Here is a 16,438-nt window from a genome sequence, read left to right as displayed (position 1 = left end):
CAGCTGAAGATACCAGACTGATAATGCCCATATTGATAGAGTGGCCATTGACTGCTTTGTTGAGCATAAAAACACTTAGTGGTTTTCTCTCTGTTAGACCTTCAGGATGCAAATAAGTACAGAATTAATTGCGAAAAAGTTCACTCAGTGTCAGATATTCTCATGTAAACACAGCTTCACCTTGGCCTTTAGCAAAACAGCTTCAGTATTTTCTGTTATTTTCTACAGGTGCTCTCACATTGAACACAAAGCACATTTTTGACTTATGTTTTGCATGAATTTGACTCAGATGCTAGCTGTATGTGTTTTGAGTTTCTGTTTTCAGAACATACATGAAACCCTGTCTCTCTGTTGTTTTCCATAGAAGCAGAGTACTTACTTCCAAGGTGCATTGAGAAAGGAAAAAGTCTGATTAGGTCAAAACTCCAGCAACACTTATAGTATTAACTTTATTATCAGACCAACATGTTTCTGACAATAAAGTTGTTCTTTTTACTACAGGTGTTGCTGCAGTTTTGACCTGCTCTATATGTTGTTTTCTTCCAGACCCTCTTGTTTTTCCTCTTGTCTCCGTTTGTCTCAACATACAGTCAACACTGAAACAATACAAAAATAGAACAATGAAATCCCCTTTTTCAGTCGGTAAACAGCACAATTGTAGGTTACAGATATCATCTTTACCCCCATGATGCCATTCTAAGCTGGGAGGGGAAAGTCAACGAAACAGTTGTTGCTGCTTTAATGTCTCTACTGTTGTTCAAGTGTCCTTTAGTAAGAAACTTGTTTGAAGCCTCTCAGTGACCAACAGCAGACCACTGCAGTTGCTCTTGGATGCTTCCAGGACTGAATGTCTGTAACTGGAATGTGAAAAGGGTTATTGCTGGAAAACATTTGGCTGAGGAAATGGTCTCCTAATATGGCTTAGAAAGGTTAGCTGTTTAGAACAAATGCTAAAGTTGTATACTGCATATGACTTTCAGGAACATGTAAGAATATTCTTTTAGGGATTTCATGTTTTTGAAATGGCTTTGTGCTGTATGAAGTAGGTAGTCCCTTTTTTCTTTTTGGCATCCAGCTTCACAAAACGTTACTCACAGCTGCGTTGTTGGATGGCATCATAAGTTTTCAGTGTTGTTTGTTTTGAGTGCATTTCTGGAAGTAATACGAATTATGTCCTTTTGTGTTAACAGATGCAGTGAAGGGATAGAAGATGAAAATACACAAGAAGGACAAGCAGCAGGTTTGTATTGCACACACACACACACACACACGCGCATGCGCACATTTTAAATGTAGCTTTGATACTCAATAAAACATGAACTTCAAGCTTCAATCCTGAGTGTGTTTAGCGTGTAAAGTTTGGACATATTCACGGGCCCTTTAATACTATAACGCAGCTTAACCACAGATCCTGTGTGTTCTGCGTTACTGTTTACGCGCATGAACGGAGGCTCCTGTAATATAGGAATCTACTCACTCATTATCAGCCACTAAGATGACAATGTTTAACATAAAAGTCCAAGTCCATGACGGTACAGGAAGACATATATCTGAAGATGTTGGATCCTCCCTGCTGCTCCAGAGCTTTGTCACCTGGAAAGCCTCTGTTACATTTCCAGGTGTCCTCGGACCTTCTTGTGTTGTAGAATTGTTCTGTTCAAGGTATTCTAGTATTCCTTGTTGCATTTCGATGATGGCTTGCTGTTTGTAATATTTATGAGTCAGGCTGAGCAGAGTGATGAGTCAGAGTTTTTCTAAGTGCGAGGTGACACAGCAGTCTCTCAGCTGAGCACGAGGCCTCCGTACTGCAGTGACAGGGTGCTAGCACTGTCATAGCAGGCAATCACGTTGTCATCGTCTCGTTATCATCGTCATTTGTTGCTTTTACCTACTCGATTATTAGATTTTTTTTTAACAGAATTCCTCATAATCATTCAAATGGAGCGCGTGATTTTATATTTACTGATCTGGTGCATGACTTGACTGACTTTTCACTTGTGACAGCTGGTGAGATTTTCCAAGAATTTCATGCATTGCAACTGAAAGTTCAGTGTTGTAATCGAAGTAGCATGATGAGCTGGTTCAACCGGTAAGCTCCTCTCAGGTCGGGGTGACGGAGAGAATAAAGAGGCTGCAGCAGTAATTTGAAAATAATAAAAGTCAGTTTCTTGATGAATACATTTAATCTCTACAAGCCTGCCATCTGTAGCTGTCTGTGACTCTGCCACATTTGTAATTGTATTTTGAAGCTTTCTCCTTCATGAATCTATTTATTTTTCACAGTGCTTTAAACACAAAAGCAGAATGATAAACATAATGATTACTATGGAAAAAATACACAGAAACAAAACTACCCCGGCAGCTTTTGACAACCTAAAGCTTCAAGACAAACAAGTAAAACAAGTTGGAAACTCCTATTTTTCTTTTCACGGTTGTGATTTTGCTGACGGTGTAAACACTTTGAGCCCGAACAAAAGTTCATCCTTTAAGACCCCATCTGCCTTGTTTTAGAGGCACCGGGGATGACTGGAAAAGATTTAGTTAAATGTGATGTGTTTTTTCAAATACAGCCAACAAATTGGATCCATTGCTGTTGGTAAACTCTGTTCAGCCATGTTGGCGGCAAGCCTCTATGGATGGCAGTGCTGTGCCTAAATACAGCCTCACAGAGCTGCTAGCATGGCTGTGCACTCTAAATTTACATATATGCAAGGTTTCTCATTTGACCTTACATGTTGTAATGTTGTTGGTGGCTGCATTTGTACTTCGTGTGTTTATTTGACTTGTGTAGAAACATTGGTAGAGGCTTGAAAAAGGATGATCTCCTTAATCAATACTATATCAGGTAAAGTGAACTCACGAGCTTGTACTTCACTATAATTCTGCTTGTATCGATCATTTCCACAATCACATGAGCTTTATTGTCCCAGCAGGGGAGATTTTGGGTTGCAACCACAATACAATCAATTATAGGCCTGCAGTGTCGCCACATAACATGATGACAGAGCGAGGTGATGAGATTTCCACTGATGCAGCGATGGCGCGTTTGGTATCTCATCTACATTTTAAGTGGCCATCAAGTTATCTGGTTATCTGCCTGCCACATCTTGAAACAACACAGCGATAACGTCATCACGCCAGAGGGCTGTGCAGAGGAACTGACGTCTGTCTGGAAATGTTTAGAGGAGGCTGCACTGCCGTGTTGGACGAATGACAGCAAAGAAAAGATGGTGATGTCGTTAACACCCTCTCCCGGCATAAACAAAACACTGCTGTGGTGGTAGGTTGTTCAGAGGGAGATAATACAGCAGGAATGAGGTTGGTGATCCTACAGGTGGTGATCTGATCTATGGTTTTAGTCTGTGGGAAAAACAAGTGTTTATTGTAACTGTTGGTAACCACTGTGGACAAATAAAAGTCCTCTGCTGGTGTGTTCATGTCTTCTTGTGACTGTTTGTCACTTTTGTTTAAAGTCTGTTGGACCAGTTGACGCTGAATGTTGTCTGTGCACTTTTATGTGCATAATCTGAAGGCAGTTATTTGCACCTTTTTTTTTTCTTTTTCAAAGCTCAAAAATAGTGTCAGTGTTTTGTGCGTAGATTATTTCAATTAACTGTAGGGCTGCAATATTATTGATTAATCAGTTTATTGTGTCTACGATTAATCGGTAAAGTCAATAAAATGTCAGAAAATAGTGCAACAGTTCCCAGAACACAAAAGTACTTTCAGATATCTGGGTTTTGGACTGTGACATGCTCACACTTTAGAAGTTGGAACTTTTTTTATGCAGATTGAATAATGGACTAATGGACAGTTTGTTTCAGCACGTATTAAACATAAAAGCCCTAATGATCTATATCTGTGGTGGCAGCATTCACACTAAAGTGCCCCCACATGTGACGAATACATATAAAGAGAGCTGCTCTCCACACTGAAACGTGATTTTTTTTTTCCCACCACACTTCATGAATCAGCAGGTGCAGTGTGAAACTGGGTTTTCTGCACTTCAAGGTACAGCAGAGAAAAGACTGAATGCATTTCTGTCTGAGGCCTAGATTCAGGCACTTTGATCATCTCTCCATACTCACCCAAACAGCTGAAACGTCCCTCTGCAGCCCTCCTCCTCCTCCTCTTCCTCTCCTTGTGTTTTTTTTTTATTGGGAACAACAAGAATGTGGCTCTCCACTGAGCTGGAATTCCTTTTCTCTAGCCTTTTGGTGGAGTCTTCCTTTTTCCATACAACTCTTGTATATGCTTTCTTGTTTCTCCAAAACGACACATGTATAGATGCGTAAAAATGCACTTTTTAATGGATAAGCATCACGATCCATTTAGTCAGATCTATATTACGCTCAACGTCTTGAAGTTACAAAGCTTGCGTCAATCTATCTTTCCCCACAGGCTCCCGCTGAGTCCTCAGATTAGTGTTGAAATAGTTAGTAGATTCATTGGTTAGTCAATTTAAAGCATTATGAGTCTTTGCCTTTATGAGAGAGTAGACAGTAGAGACGGACAGGAAATGAGGGGAAAGGAAGACATATGTCCACAGCCCGTCTTGAACCGGGGACATTGTGATTACACGGTCAGTGCGTCAAACCCGAGTCCAGCACGGCGCTCCGTGCCAACCGTTTTGGTGACTACTAAACATCTAGTTAACACCGGCTCCAGCTTCTCACATGTGAGGATTTGCTGCTTTTATTTAATTTGTAAATTAGATGTTTGACTCTTTGATGGACAAAACAAACAAGTAGAAACAATTGTGATCTGGGCTATTCACCATTTTTTTTTATTCTATAGACTAAAGGATTCATTGATTGATCTGAAAATTATTTTAGTGTAACTTAAATGAATTTCTTTCTTACAGAGGCCGAGCGGCCGGGTTGTGAGCGACGGTGAAGGGGGGGTTAGACACATTTCCTAATTCAGCTTGTTGTTGCAGCCGTGACGGGACGCGGCAGCATTGATGAGACTGCAGAGCTCATGGTTTATATTCGTGACAGACAGACACTGTGTGTGTGTGTGTGTGTGTGTGTGTGTGTGTGTTGCTTGCTTGTGAGGCAGTATTATTGATTCATAGGCAGTGTGATTGCAGGCAGCCTCCCTCAGCTGTGTTCGGTCGGCTTTATTGGGCTGGCAGAGCCTGCTACACTGCAGCACGTCACTGGAGGCTGTGTGTGCGCGCTTCTGTCTGCATGCGTGTCTGAGAGACTGTATGTTTTTGTGTGAAGAGAGACTGTGTGTTAGTGTGTGAAGAGAGACTGTGTGTTAGTGTGTGTTTGCACCAAGGAAAGACAGACCGTTTGTGTTTGTGGGGTATTTTTATTTATTCATTTTTTTTATGCATGTAGTCATCCATGTAAGCACATTGAGCCGTGAAGCATGTGAGGGTGTGTTTGTGTGTGTGTGGGGCTGTTGTAAGTCATGTACGTGTATGCAGTCAGTAATGTAAGCACATTGAGCCATGCAGTGTCAGTGTGGGAGTGAGGAAGAAACTCTGTGTGTGCGTGTCTGTGTACTCAGTCATGTAAGCACATTCAACCATGACGTGATGCCACTATGTTGTGTGTGTGTGTGTGTGTGGGGGGGCTGCAGTTGCTCCGTTGTTGTGGAGATGGATGGCGGCAGCTTGGGTCATTACTGAGCCTGAGTTAGCTTAGCGGCTAATTTTAGCTTCTAGGTTACCCGTAACTGTGTCTGCCGAGTCGTTTTTTTCTGTGCGAGGAGGCAAAGCAAGTGAACATGGAGCGAGGTGAGCGTGGACACTGTTTCCTTATTTATTTTTATGTATTGTAAACCCTTTTGCATCATTTTATAATCCATCATCTGAAGTGAAAGGGCTGATTGACATGTAAACAAAGGTTATGAGCCTGATGAGGATGTGTTGTACGTCCCACATGACGCCCTGTGTGTCTGTTTTCTTTTTAACGGGTATGGGGGTCAGTGCCTCCCGCTTCCAAATGAGTTCTTTTATTGTTGAACAGTAAAGAAGGAGAGTGGGCAGAGGAGGGCTGCACGATTACGGCACTTTCACAAATCTTTGCATCAGAATAAGACTGGTCCTTATTCACAGCGCATCTCCTGGAAGCAAAATAAAATAAAATTGTACCAAAACTTTTTACGGTGGCGCGCTGTACGGCGTCGCTGTTGTGAATGTCTGAGTTGACGCTGGATGAGGACGGGGATTCAGTGAGGTGACGTTAGCGACGTTATATTCGTGCTTTCATTGTACTGCAGTTTGTGGTGTTTTGCACTCTTTCTTTGATTAGATCTTGCTTAACACCACTTGCCTTAAATCCGAAAGTAGCAGGGCGCGAATTTTAAACGTTGGTATCGCAGTAGATCCCCTTCATTTTATTGTGGGAAGCCAAAATCGTGATCGAGATTAATATTCAATTAATTGTGCAGCTCTGTGTGTTGTTTTAGTTGATGGTAGACTCCAATTCCTGAAGAACAGAATCAGAATCAGAATCAGAAATACTTTATTGATCCCCGGGGGGAAATTGTACAGTACCGGTGCTCCCATTCAAGAGTAGAAAGTAGCATAATTTAGAACTAAAAGTTTGTACAAAATATAAAAATAAGAAATACAAAATACAAAATATACACATTTACAGTATTTAAGTGAAATGAGGTGAAATGAAAAATGAAATGAAAATACAAAATATACACATTTACAGTATTTAAGTGAAATGAGGTGAAATGAAAAATGAAATGAAAATACAAAATATACACATTTACAGTATTTAAGTGAAATGAGGTAAAAATATATACAATAACAATGTATATGTATGTATGTGTTGCACTAAAGTGTGTGACTATATATGTATTGCACTTAAACATTTTGCATAAATAGTGAGGTGGTGTATGAACAGGTGAGGTAGATACAGATACGGATTCCAGTCTCTTCCTGAGTGTCTGACATTCAGAGAGAGGAGTTAAACAGTCTGATGGCCACAGGCAGGAATGATTTCCTGTGTCGCTCAGTTGTGCATTTGGGAGCAATGAGTCTCCCACTGAAGGTGCTCTTGTGTCCGACCAGTACGTCATGGAGAGGATGTGAAACATTGTCCAAGATGCCCCGCAGCTTAGACAGCATCCTCCTCTCTGACACCACCGTCAGAGAGTCCAGCTGCACCCCCACAACGTCACTGGCCTTGCGGATCAGTTTGTTTAGTCTGTTGGAGTCCGCCACCCTCAGCCTGCTGCCCCAGCATGCAACAGCATAGAGGATAGCACTGGCCACCACAGACTCATAAAACATCCTCAGCATAGTCCGGCAGATGTTGAAGGACCTCAGCCGCCTCAGAAAGTAGAGACGGCTCTGGCCCTTCCTGTAGAGGGCATTAGTGTTCTTTACCCAGTCCAGTTTATTGTCTATGTGAACTCCCAGATACTTGTAATCCTCTACAATGTCCACACTGGCCCCCTGGATGGAAACAGGGGTCATCGGCGCCTTGGTCCTCCTCAGATCCACAGTCAGCTCCTTTGTCTTTGTCACGTTGAGCTGTAGATGGTTCTGCTCGCACCATGTGACAAAGTTGTCCACAGCAGCCCTGTACTCCTCTTCATCACCCTTACTGATACATCCAACTATTGCTGAGTCGTCAGAAAACTTCTGAAGATGGCAGGTCTCAGTGCAGTAGCTGAAGTCCGTGGTGTAGATGGTGAAGAGGAAGGGAGAGAGGACAGTTCCCTGCGGGGCCCCGGTGTTGCTGACCACTCTGTCTGACACACAGTGTTGTAAGCGCACATACTGTGGTCTGCCAGTCAGGTAGTTGACAATCCAGGACACAAGGGGGGCATCCACCTGCATCTCCGTCAGCTTCTCACCCAGTAGAGCCGGACGGATGGTGTTGAACGCACTGGAGAAGTCAAAGAACATGACTCTCACAGTGCTCGCCGGCTTGTCCAGGTGGGCGTAGACGCGGTTGAGCAGGTAGATGATGGCATCCTCCACTCCAAGTCGGGGCTGATAGGCGAACTGAAGGGGGTCCAAGTGTGTCTTGACCAAGGGCCGGAGCTGCTCTAGGACGAGTCTCTCCAGGGTCTTCATGATGTGGGAGGTCAGTGCCACGGGTCTGTAGTCCTTGGAGCCACTGGGTCGCGGCGTCTTTGGAACAGGAACGAGGCAGGATGTCTTCCACAGCACGGGGACCCTCTGAAGACTCAGGCTCATGTTGAAGACGTGGTGAAGTACTCCACATAGCTGGGGGGCACAGGCTTTAAGCACCCTGGGGCTGACACCATCGGGGCCTGCAGCCTTGCTGGAGTGGAGTCTCCTCAGCTGTCTTCTAACATGGTCGGCAGTGAAGCACACTGTAGAGGTGACCGGTGGGGGAGGGGTGGTGTCGTCAGGTTGAAGAGTGCCGTCAGCCTGGGGACTGGGGGACGAGGTGTGAGGAAAGCTCTCACAGGGGGGTGGGGGGCTGTGAGGAGCAGGAGGGGGAGGGGGGAGTGGAATAGGTGAAGGTTGGAGGCAGACAGCAGAAGAGTCATGGGGGGGTTGAGCAGGGCCCACAGAGTCAAATCTGTTGAAAAACAGATTAAGTTCGTTGGCCCGGTCCACACTGCCTTCAGCTCCTCTGTTGTTGCTCGGCCTGTAACCCGTGATGGTCCTCATTCCACTCCAGACCTCTCTGGTGTTGTTCTGCTGGAGTTTCCACTCCAGCTTCCTCCTGTACTTCTCCTTGGCCTCCCTGATCTTTACCTTCAGTTCCCCCTGGATCGTTCTCACCTCGTCTCTGTTGCCAGCTCTGAAGGCCCTCTTCTTTTTGTTCAGTATGGCCTTGATGTCCTTTGTCACCCATGGCTTGTTGTTAGAATAACAATGGACAGTCCTTGCTGGTACAGTGGAGTCCACACAGAAGTTGATGTAGTCTGTGATGCACTCTGTGAGCCCATCAATGTCCTCTCCATGCGGCTCACAGAGCGCCTGCCAGTCAGTCACCTCAAAACATCCCTGAAGTGTCTCATAAGCCTCCTCTGACCATCTCCTCACTGTCCTCGTGGTTGCAGGCTGGCTCTTGACTAGAGGCACATAACAGGGGTTGAGGTGCACTAGGTTGTGGTCTGACCTACCCAGAGGGGGGAGGGGAGAGGAGCTGTATGCATCCTTAACGTTAGCATACAGCAAGTCCAGGGTCCTCTCCTCTCTAGTGGGACAGCTCACATACTGTGTGAAGGTGGGAAGTGTCCTAGCCATGGTGACGTGGTTGAAGTCACCCGAAATAGCAATGAGTGCATTCGGGTGTTGAGTCTGTAAACGGGCTATGGCGGAGTGAATGACGTCACACGCCGACTTCGGGTTGGCAGAGGGGGGGATGTAAACAGTCACAACAATGGCATGTGAGAATTCCCTGGGCAAATAATACGGCCTGAGTCCTACAGCCAACAGTTCAATGTCCGGGCAACATACACTATCCTTGATGGTGATGTGGGAAGGATTGCACCACCGGTTGTTAACTAGAACGGCAAGTCCCCCTCCTTTACGCTTACCGCTCCCGGTGCAATCCCTGTCGGCCCGGACGGTCTGAAAGCCGTCGATGGAAACGTTGTCGTCGGGAATGTCCTGGTGCAGCCATGTCTCCGTAAAGCACATTAAACTACACTCCCGGTACTCCCTCTGACTCCTGGCCAGCGCCGTCAGCTCGTCCATCTTGTTTGCCAGCGATCTCACGTTGCCCATGACGAGAGAGGGGAGACACGGTTTATATCTCCTTTTCTCCATAAACCTCTGCTGTCTCGACCCACCTCTCTTCCCTCGTCGCTTCGTTCCCCCTCTGCATCCTCTGCGTGTTTTTCTCCAGATTTCAGCGGGGATCTCCGATGATCTGGTCTCCAAGCCGGCCGGCTTCAGAGCGATCAGCTGATCTCCGGAGTAAACAAAGCGGCCCAGAAGTTGCTGCGCGACCGTCCGATGTTTGAATGAAAGTAATTCCAGAGTGAAAAAAAGTACCAGAACTCTCTCCACCAGCATGTTTGAAGAGGGCACAACTTCAAAAGTCAGTACTTAAAAAAGTTCTGAGTTAAATAAAGAAATAAAAGGAGAAAAAGTAAGAGAAAGACGAAAACAAACAGGAGCGACTGTAACAGGCTGCATGCACGTCGGCGCATGCGCACTTCAAGAACAGTAGTCTGTCTAAATGTTAAAGGATATTTCTGTTTTATTTCAAACTGTTGTATTTCCAATAAATCTGGTTATTTTCACTCTTTGGGTCGTGCTGACTTTGCAGTCACCACCTCCGTTGCAGAGATTCTGGGATTCTTGGTATTTTAGGACCACAATCACTTTTGGTTTCTTATCAACATTTCTCAGCGGTGATAAACAGACCTGCTAAATGAAATGAATCCGTATTGATGTCCGTCAGTGGTCATGGTCAGTTAACATAAAACAGCATGATTGCCCTGTATGAACTGTGTTTGTTCAGGAACATGTTTATTATTAGGGCCTTAAACCTTAATTGCTTTTGTTATTGACTGACTGTGTTTGACACCAGTGCTCTTTCCTCCCAATTCAAAACTGTGGGAAACAGTTTGGAATCATTGTTGCACTAAAAACTGAGTTGAAACACTGAATTTATTGATGAAGAAACTGTATGTTATGTGATGGCCAATACCCAATTTGCTTAATAAGGTCAGTATTGGTGCTGATACAGATTTGGTGTATCACCGTGGCCGTTTTTTCGGGTTGTCCGTCCGTCCCATTCTTGTGAAAACCAGGAAAAAAATTGGCACAAACGTCCACTTGGACACAAAGAAGAACTGGTGGTCAAAGGTCATCGTAACCTCAAAATAGTTTTTTTTAGCCATAATTTAAGAATGAATTGGGCATGTTGACTGGGGCGACACAATGAGTAGCCTAAACAATAATCAGCACCGCACAGGCTTTCCTCCATCTCGTTCATTCTGCCTTTCACTTCCTGCCTCTTTCTGAATGTTGAGCGTCATCTCAATAATGTGACTGCATGTCACAGCGTGTTGCAGCGCGCCGAGCTAATCGATGCTGTGAGTGAGTGAGCTCATAGAGAGGCTTCGCATCTTAAAATGCCAGGAGAAAACAAAAGCAGCTGTGCTCTATAAGAATCCATCTTCACGTAGTAATCAAGTACATGTGTACCTGTTTAGTCAATACATCTATGATGATCCTTCATTAAATTCCATTCAGCCAAAAAATACACTTTATTCAATTCCTTCCAAGTATTCACTACATATATTATGACTCTGCACAGACATGGATGTGAACTGTAACTTGACTGGTGGGGTGGTAAAAGTAGTTTTAAACGTATTAATTTCCAATTCAAAACATAGTTTTGCAGATTTTGGACTGCATTTTATTCAGGCAAAGTTCATGAACGGCTGCTGGTGTTTAGAAAACATTTAACAGTTAAGAAGTTTGGCTACTTTGTTAAATGAAAATAAGAGTTTTGTATTCCTCAAAGTTGAGGTATCTTATTGTACAAGATGTAGGGTTTTCTGTGGTTTCTGTGGTGAGCAGAGAACCTGTAGTGTGCAAATACAGTGATCACACACTGAATTTAATACAGATATGAACACAAGAACTGCTGTGACTAGATCAGAATAATGGAGCCTCTAGTATGTTGAAATGCACTTCTATGTGATAGGAGATTTTATACAGTTCCAGAGAGTGAAAGGAGCCCTTTGAGATGGGGAGGTGACATTTGCTAAATGGTCATACAATGAATATCATCGATCTGAGGGGAATTTGGGTCATTACGGCTGCCAGGCAGAAAATCTACATAAGAATTTAATGGCTAGATATTTAAAATAAGAGCATCTTCTTCCTCGTGTACAGAAATAATTCTCACTGTGTTGTCTATCAATAGATGGACTTATGAGACAGACAGTCAGTGAAGTAACAGGTACGTGGCACCTCAGCTCAGTTAGAACTGTTGGATGTATGGAGTGAACAGAAAGGGGTGCAGAATGCCGTTTGTTCTGTGATACGGTCTTTGCTTCAGCTTGCTTTTTGTGTCAGGTGAAGTTTGTGGCATCATGCAAATGTGGCCTACTTGGCGAGCAGTGATTCTGTTGTGTTACTCATTCTGGTGCGAGTGGCCTAGTTACACCCATGTCCTTTGTCCTTTCAGACATTGCACACTGAGTTTTGAATGATTTCACTTAGTTTTCTGTGTATTTAAGTTGAAAACACTTACTGATGGTAACTCTAAATAACTCTAAATAATGAATAACTCTTGGTTGGCCCTGCTTAACCCCCTAAGGAAATCAGGTCAGATGAGCCCTAGCTAGACTTTTTGGGCTATTTTTTTGGGCCTCGTTGAAACTGGGCTAAAATATGATCCCTGGCTGGCCCTATTTGGTCCTCCAGTTTAGCGGTTCTCAGACCTGGACCTCTGAGCCAATTCAAATATAGCTGGTTTCCTACCCCTACCTAGTAGTCAATTTCAGTCAGTTGCGTTCTTTTACACCTGTATCCCGGTAGCGAGTCAGTCAGTACCTCCAATAAAACCCAGCAGGGTCAGGGTGTGAATCCACAGCTCTGGTGGTAACCTGAATAAGTAATAAGCCTTCTCTCGTGCTGTTCAGCCCTGTAGGGAAAAAGTATGCTCAGTAAGCCCCGGTCAGGTCCTCTATGGCCCAGCAGCATCCAGACTGATGTTTTCAGAGCTTCTGATCTCCAGTGCTCACGTGTCCACCGCCAGATTAAAGTCTATTTAAAGAAGTCATCAAAAGGAAGTCTTTCAGAGGAATGGCTTGCAGTCCACCGCAGATGCTGATCCAAACTTCTTTTAGAGGTTTTATTTAAAAGAAAATCTCTTCTGTTCTGGCCAACATGTTCAAGTACTCAATTAGTTTAAAGCAAATCTCAGTTTTAACTCAGTCAGCTTATCTTGTTTCTGCTAGATATTTTTATATGTTTTGTTGTTGTTGTTGTTGTCATTTAGTCTGTTCAGGAACCAAGGAAACATTTTATTTTAGAGAAATGAGACGTCCTTTCCTCTGAAATGACGTCTGTTTTAGATGACGTTTGTCTTTGTATTTGGGCAGATAATGTGACGTACTGTCCAAATAATAGTGATAAGCTTATACAGTGACTAGTTTCAGTGCAGCGGTGAAGAATGTGAAATATCCTCCTTTGCATTGTTTCCCCTTCAATAAATGGGTTTTTAATGAACGTGCAGATGCTTTTCAATTTATTTTGTGAACAGATCCGTTTGTAAAGTTTGTAAAGTAACTGCTCAGACACGAAAGCACATAAGCCAGCGACGCTTTATTTATTCATTATTTGCATCTGCATGTATTGATTTCTGTTTGTTAATTCATTATGTAGTGATCCAGGTTGAGAATGTCTCGTAATTTGTAGAAATAATTTAGGGCTTTAGAGAAAGTGGCATTGATATAAATATATCTCAAGGATACTTTCTACATGATTTTCAGCCTCCATAGAAACCAATATTTAAATAAGATGTTTTTACTGCTGAAAGACAGCAGACTCCTCCACTTCCTCACTTTAATATTACCCATGACACAGGTTTTACCTTGAAAATGACAGAGAATGAAAAGAAACATTTTCCTGACGAATGATGATGAATGATGAAGTTGTTTTATGCTTTCTTCATTAATCAGACCTTCACTTACCACAGATAGAATCATTTGAACTAGATGGTGACACAAATACGTCTGAACTTGGCACACCTGAGTCTGAATCTGTTATCTGACTCAGTATAAAACTGAGCTGTCCAAGGCGCCCAATCACGAACTGATTTCTAATAAAGCGATGTGTTGGTCCGATAAAAGTAAAAGACTCCCGTGAAGGATGTGTTCTTGCTTCCCACTTCTCTGCACAGAAATAACGGAATTGAGACGTCCTCCATAATTGCAGACCAGTTCGATTATGTCCTCCCTTCTCCTTGAGGACACATAAAATGAAAGAAATGAAAACCTGCCACAGAATATCTACCAGCTTCAGCGATGCTCTGTAGCTGACCGTGACCTTTGATCTTGCCGTGAAGAGGAGCAAGAGACCAGCAGGGATCAGTGGAGGTGCACAGGGGGAGGGAGTAGTGCAGCAGTTAATGATGTGTTTGCCACTTTAGTAAATCACTTTAGTAACTTTTTAAGACATTGTTGTATTCATCCTAAAAAAGAAAACATCCTCTGGATTACTTAAAGGTGCACAACAGGAAGAGAAAGTCATGCAAGGTCACTGAAAATCATGTGACAGTCATTTTCTGTCATGTATTGTTAATGATTTTGATTATTGACAGTGGAAAAAAGGCACTTGGAGATATTTCAGAAGTGCTCCTTTTATCCACGTGTGACAACAAACAAACGTACAGTAGTAGCAGTGATGGTTACCCGTTTATGCAAATGTAGTTTAAAGTAAAATGCTTTGATTGTCTGTATGTAAAGATGTTCTCTGCCTCAGTAGACGGAGAACCAGCAGCGTTCTGAATGATATGTGCACACTGCTGCTCAAACCCACGAGGTCGCAGCGAAGCCCTGTGAAAGTTGGGGATGGATTACTGCGTTTGTTCTGTACCTTCTTAGTAAATGTTGACTGTTGTTTTTTCAAACAGCACACATTGAGATCATATTCCTCCAACTACAAGAAGACAGTAAGAATATTCCCACTCAGTGGCCACTTTATTAGGAACACCTGTGCCATCTAATGCAATCAATACAACGTCTCTGCCACAAATTCTGCATTTACAAAGTTAATGATGTTCAGTTTTTGTGTAAAACAGTTACATGTTTATTAGTGAGGTTAAAGGTGTTGTTCTTCTGGACTTCATTAAATTGAGAGGTGTCTCTAATATGTTTGTCATTCCCATTTAAATACATGAGGGCTGCAGAACATTTGAAACACCTCTGGATGTAATGCAGTCCAGTTCAACACCACCACGAAATACAGCTGCAAAGCTAAAAAATACAATTCAGTCAACGGCTCTGTGACCGAGTCAACAAAAACCTTATAGGCGTCATAAAAGTAAACTTTACAGCAGAACATTTATATTGGATTAATTCGATTATACAGGTGTACCTAATAAAGTGGCCACTGTGTGTTACGTCGGTCTTGTTAATTTTGTGGGTGTTCAGATAACACAAACAACACAAATGTGCAGAGTGCATACACACTGTAGCACCACTGTGGGCGTTTTTTTTTTAAAGAGAAGCTGAAATGAAATGCTACTTTTGACCTCCACTCTTCCTCCTCTAAGCTTTTGACACAAACGCTGGCTTTCACTTTGAACCAAAAATGGCTAGCAGTTGACCTTAGCGCCCAGGTATCTCACCCTGGGATTCGGACTCATTACGTTGTAGCTCGTGTCATGTGGCCCTTTGTTTTATATGGTTTTCCTTTCTCTGAACCAGTGTGGAAAAGTTGACTTTGCTTTGTGGAGGCCTGCCCTGACAATTATAAGTGAACCACAGATTGTAAGCAAAAGTCATACGGACTCACCAGTAAGATTGTTTATTGGACAGAACCTGCCATCCAGCAAAGCTTGAGATTTTGTCTTTGTGTTGCATCTGCAACTGCTGCATCTTCTCACAGCACATTTTGATGAACATCAAGTGTATTTTATGTTTTACTTCTGATCACATCTAAACTGAAGGCATCAAAGAAGGACATGATCAACTCACCCAGTTTGTAATCTGAAATGATGCCGTCGAGAGTGACTTTTCACTGGTTTCACTGGTAATGCTCTCAGGTTTGTGCTCCACAACACGCAACATCTAAAATCACTGTCTTTCAAATAGACTGTTTTGTACAACTGAAACAATTTGTTGATTAATCATTTAGTCAATAAACTGAAAATTAATTTAACAACTATAAACTATTTTAATATTTGATTAATTGTTTAAGTCATTTTTTAAGCAAAAGTGCACATTATACAGTGCTGTTCTTGTCCTGTATGATAGTAAATTGAATATCTTTGGTTTCGGGTCACTTTGGGTTTTAGGAAATTGTGACATCCCAAAACGACAAATTGATTTATCAAGAAAATAAATTAATCAGATTTATCAGGAATGAAAATAGTCGTTATAAATGACTGTGGCCTGACTTTGTTTCAATATATTAAAGTCTCACATTGTCTTTAGGATTTCCCTTGATTTGTAAGGCTACGTTCGTGTTCAAAATAATTATTCTTACAAACAAACCCATTTTGGTCAGGTATTGATCCCACCTGGCCAATCGAAACAAATTAAATGACCCACATTCAATTCAAACATGGCTGATGTTATGGCTCCCTGCGATACGATGGCTTGTTACCAAGTCTTCTCATCGGGTAGTTAGACATGTAGATGCACAGACAGACAGGTAGACTTCTATCTAGATATTTAGACAGACAGACAGAAGCAGGTGATACAGAGTCATCAGACAGACAGACAGGTAGTTGAATGGATAGACAGTCGGGAGCCAGTGGCAACGAAAGGGTTACCATGGTGACCGCGT

General features: G+C 42.8%; 1 protein-coding gene across 1 annotated transcript in view; it reads left to right on the top strand.

Moving 5' to 3' along the window:
* chd6 (chromodomain helicase DNA binding protein 6) overlaps window positions 1-16,438 on the top strand; it is a 79,909-nt gene that overhangs the window by 13,380 nt on the left and 50,091 nt on the right. The window contains exon 2 of the mRNA XM_070903460.1: window positions 1,191-1,240. Within this exon, the coding sequence (XP_070759561.1) occupies window positions 1,211-1,240 (30 nt within the window). The 5' untranslated portion in view covers window positions 1,191-1,210. The remainder of the gene's footprint in view (window positions 1-1,190; window positions 1,241-16,438) is intronic.

This window comes from Enoplosus armatus, chromosome 3, assembly GCF_043641665.1.
Source record: "Enoplosus armatus isolate fEnoArm2 chromosome 3, fEnoArm2.hap1, whole genome shotgun sequence".
Taxonomy (NCBI): Eukaryota; Metazoa; Chordata; class Actinopteri; order Centrarchiformes; family Enoplosidae; genus Enoplosus; species Enoplosus armatus.
The sequence above is the reverse complement of the archived record's forward strand: the minus strand, read 5'-3'. Positions and strand labels throughout refer to the sequence as shown.